General features: G+C 44.7%; 1 protein-coding gene across 1 annotated transcript in view; it reads right to left on the reverse strand.

The window, feature by feature from the left end:
- Window positions 1–239: 239 nt before the first annotated feature.
- The window catches only part of ADSL (adenylosuccinate lyase), a 20,085-nt gene continuing 16,115 nt past the window's right edge, over window positions 240–4,209 (reverse strand). The window contains exons 10-13 of the mRNA XM_019515144.1: window positions 3,551–3,641; window positions 2,191–2,280; window positions 530–706; window positions 240–382 (exon numbers count right to left, since the gene is read on the reverse strand). Coding sequence (XP_019370689.1) covers window positions 296–382; window positions 530–706; window positions 2,191–2,280; window positions 3,551–3,641 — 445 coding nt within the window. The 3' untranslated portion in view covers window positions 240–295. The remainder of the gene's footprint in view (window positions 383–529; window positions 707–2,190; window positions 2,281–3,550; window positions 3,642–4,209) is intronic.

Genomic DNA, 4,209 nt, shown 5'->3' on the forward strand with positions numbered 1-4,209 from the left:
ATACCATGTGAGTTTAGGAAACTGACAGCTCTCTTGCTTGCACATCTGGTTTAGTTATGATCTAACCAGAAGAGAATCGGGAAACCTCCTGCCAGCAATCTTAGCACACACGGAGGAGAAGAGATGGCTATAGAGTAGACCCAGAATAAGGAGCATGATGGCATGTCTGAGATGTGTGGGTGAAAGCCCTCGGTAAGCAGCTTGGGTAAGCCCCATGTAAGCAGACAGAGTAAACAGGCTTGGTTCTTTCAGACTTTCATTATCTTGCACACCCATACAACTCCATAATATCAGGCTAAAGTGCCAGCTCTATTTTCACACCCATCTTGCTTTGGTATGGAGTCAGCACTGGATGAACCTCCTCCTTCAGGAACCTTGCCACCTGCTCAAGGAAGAGGAAAAGAAGTTTAGAAAAAGGAATGGGCAGAGATGCATAACATGCCTCTTCTCAGCCATATAGGGGGATGCAATTTAGATAATTTGAGCCATAATGGCCCACAGCATCTTCAGTCTCTTTCCACTACCTCACCTGCTGCGGTGCACGTCCCGTGAAGGATACGGGGTCCAGGAGGCTCTCCAAGTGTTCCTGGATGGGGCTGAAGTAGGGATCAGCACAGATACGGGCAATAAGGTCATTATCGCCCCCTTCCTGTTTCACAACCGCAGCTGCCTGCTGGGAAAGGACTCGTATCTTCTCATGACAATCCTACAGAGGGAAAATAGCCAGCAAAATGTTACAGACACATACTACAGGCTTACAGTCAACTGGTGCACTGAACAGGGAAAAACATCAGAGACTACAGCACTATGTGAAAGTGAAACAGCTAGAGCTTAGCCTGTATCAGTGGTGCCCAACCTTTTTGCCTGGTGGGCTGGATCCAGCTGGCGCTTCTGATCCAGCGCAGGCATGGTGGGCACCATTGGGAGCGGGGAGGTCAGGCCAATCCCAACACACCCTGCAGATGAAAGAGGCTTGCCTTGGCTCTGTGGGGAGGAAAGGGGGTTTGGCCCAGCCCTGGGGGATTAAGGGGCCTGGCCAGACCCCAATGGGAGGTAAGGGAGCATGGCCCAGCCCCAACGAGAGGAAAGGGGGCATAGCTTGGCCCTGATCCAGAAGCAGGTGCAGGAGCACACAGAATGCAGAGAATGGGGTGGACAATTAAAAATCTTTTTTAAAAAGAGCTATGAAAAGATTAGGAAAAATCTGAAAAAGCCAACTCTTTGTACTGCAGGTACCCTAAAATGTTAAAGGAATTAAGTTAAACTTGCTGATCCACTGACAGTTTTGAAGAAAAAGGAGAGGTATCTGAAAGGGGGGGAAAAAAGAGCAAATGTGCTGGTGCTAAATGTACTGCTGGGACATTCAGGAGAATTTAAGTGGGTTAGGATCATAAGCTCCACTGAAAGCTCCAGTATCTCAGACTTTCTTAATACCCCATATATGGTTACCACACTGCAAATTTAGCTCACTAAGGCAAGTGGAAACCATAAGCAAGAATGAATCTTGACAAGCAACTCAATTACTTCTTCCAAACTGTGGAAAAATACTAGATGAAGGGAATACACACTAATAATGTTTGAATTGTATTAGAATGATCAGTAAAGTTCAAAGAGTTAATTCCAATTGTCTTGGATTTGAGACCTCTCAACTATACTAAAAACTGGCTAATGGACCATAAACAAAAGTTAATGATAAAAATATGTTATGCTGAATAAGGACAGTCACATAGATGGGTGTTCAGTGCAGACTTATTCAGCATTTTCAATGACCCAGCACTGATTCATTCTTTTAATTTATGGGAGATATTCAGTTCGTCAGATTTCTCATTTGTAGGTGCTCATCTTGCACTCCAAGGGCCTTTATAGCAAACAACAATGACAATTAAAAGAGAACACACTTATCTTATATATACAGACAGACAGCTCACTCTATCACAGATGGAAGGATAACCCTCACAGTGCTTCTAATACAAATATAAGAATTCCCATGTTTGCTCCCTGCCTACTGTGTGGGAGAAGAGGATGGTGTTAAAGCAATGATTATAAGGCTACGAGGTTTGAGGTCTGACATACCACTGAATTGGTAGAAGGAAGTTTGAGGGAGTGGGGGAAAGAATCCAAACACCTTCATTCCCCAAAAGGCCAATCCTGGCAGGCAAGAAGCATCAGATTCCACAGTTGTATACGTACCTGACGATTGCCCCCAGCTTTCACCATAGCCATGATAATATTCTCTGTGGCCATGAAGGGTAGCTCCTGTTGGATCCGTCTCTCAATCACCTGAAAAATACGAAAAAAAGAAACAAGTATAATGGAACAGACAAGCAACATATTTAAATAATTTTCTCTTACCCCATAATGCCCTGTAAATCAAAACTCTGAGGGCCAACATGCTTTGAAACCATATTACTATGGTACATGGGATTCCTATTCATATAACTGTCTTCACTTTTTTAATCTTAGTAAAAGACCTATCTCTTAAAGATATAACAATATCTCAGGGCAACAAGTAATGACATAAGAACTGCCATTTACTGGGTCAGACCGCAGGTCAATCTAGCCCAGCATCCTGTCACAAAGTGGCAGAGTGGGTGCTGAAGGGAAACAGAACTGGGTATGACCAGCATTTTTCCATTATTCCTCTCACTTGCAGCCTCCAGCATTTAAGGTCTAGGAAGTTCTAATTCAGAGGCTGTACCCCCAACTCCTATGCACAATAGCTACTGATGCCCCTTTCCTCCAAGAATTTCTGGAACCAACTTCCAAGAGAAGTGGTGCAGGCTCCTACTCTGGGGGTTTTTAAGAGGAGGTTAGATGAACACCTTACTGGGGTCGTTTGACCCCAGTACTCTTTCCTGCCATGGCAGGGGGTCGGACTAGATTATCTACTCAGGTCCCTTCCGACCCTAGAAACTATAAAATTCATCCAATTTATTTTTGAATCTGGCTAAATTGTCAGCATCCACAACATCTGGTGGCAATGAGTTCCTCACTTGAATTACATGCCATGTGAAAAAGAACTTCCTTTTGTTTGTTTTCAATTTACTACCTACTAGTTTCATTTTGTGATCCCTAGTTCTTGTATTGTGTGTAAGAGAGAATAAATCCCCTTGAACTTTCTGTTCACCATTCTGTATTTTGTAAACCCTTATCATGTCACGCCACCAGCATCCCCTTTTAACTGAATAGGCCTAGCCTCTTTAGTTCCTCCTCATACGGAAGCCCCTCCATGCCACTAATTGTCCATGTTGCCCTTCTCTGTACCTTCGCTACAAGTCCCATAGGTCAGTCACACACCTAAGAGAGGAAAAAGAAATGTTTTCTTTGATTTGCTTCAAAACCTGTCATCCTAACTTCACCAAGTGCCCTTTTACTTCTGAACTGCAAAGAGAAATGCCATGCCAAGGAATTGGAGGGCAGAGCTCAAGGACCCTATGGAACATCCAATAAGAAGCAGGCAGGAACTCTACACTGATCATGAAAGCTGTGTTCTTTTACGCCAGTGCAGTGCTAAAAGGAATACAACTCTAAACTTTTTCTCCAGCTTTACCTTGGGATAGACCACAAGTCCCTCGGAGATATTCTGCAGTGTGCTCAGTATGATGTCTGCTGTCAAGAAAGCCTCAGCCAGACACACGCGCCTGTGAAGCAGGTGTAACCAGGGGCCTGGGTCAGCAAACAAGCAGAATGCAGTCTAACCTCCGTGCTCCTATGCATGCATCTCTAGACAACATTATTGTAGCATCTTGCCAAAAGCCAGAGCTATTCCTTTAAAGCACTTCTTGATGGTATATGCAACACCTAAGAAAGCTTAAAGCAACGTCTAGGATCTGCAGCGGGGTAAGCCAGACCATTTGCTACTCATGATTATTATACCATTCCCTCCTACTGCTGGCTTCCCTTTTTATAAGATCTTTACCCTGTAAGCTTTCTTCTGAATGTTTCCCAGCTCAAAGGAAACCTGCCAGCAACCTCTGGGCTCTGTTAATTAATAAGGGTGCTTTTCAGCAAAGTGGCAGTTACCATCAAGTTGGACATCAGGAGGCGCTACTTCATGGTCAGGGTGGCTAGAGTCTGGAACCAGCTTCCAAGTGAGGTGGTGCAGGCTCCCACCCTGGGGGTTTTTAAGAGGAGGTTGGATGACCACCTTACTGGGGTCCTTTGACCCCAGTGCTCTTCCTGCCATGGCAGGGGGTCGGACTAGATGAT

Source organism: Gavialis gangeticus, unplaced genomic scaffold (genome assembly GCF_001723915.1).
Source record: "Gavialis gangeticus isolate Ggan-Ray unplaced genomic scaffold, GavGan_comp1, whole genome shotgun sequence".
NCBI lineage: Eukaryota > Metazoa > Chordata > Crocodylia > Gavialidae > Gavialis > Gavialis gangeticus.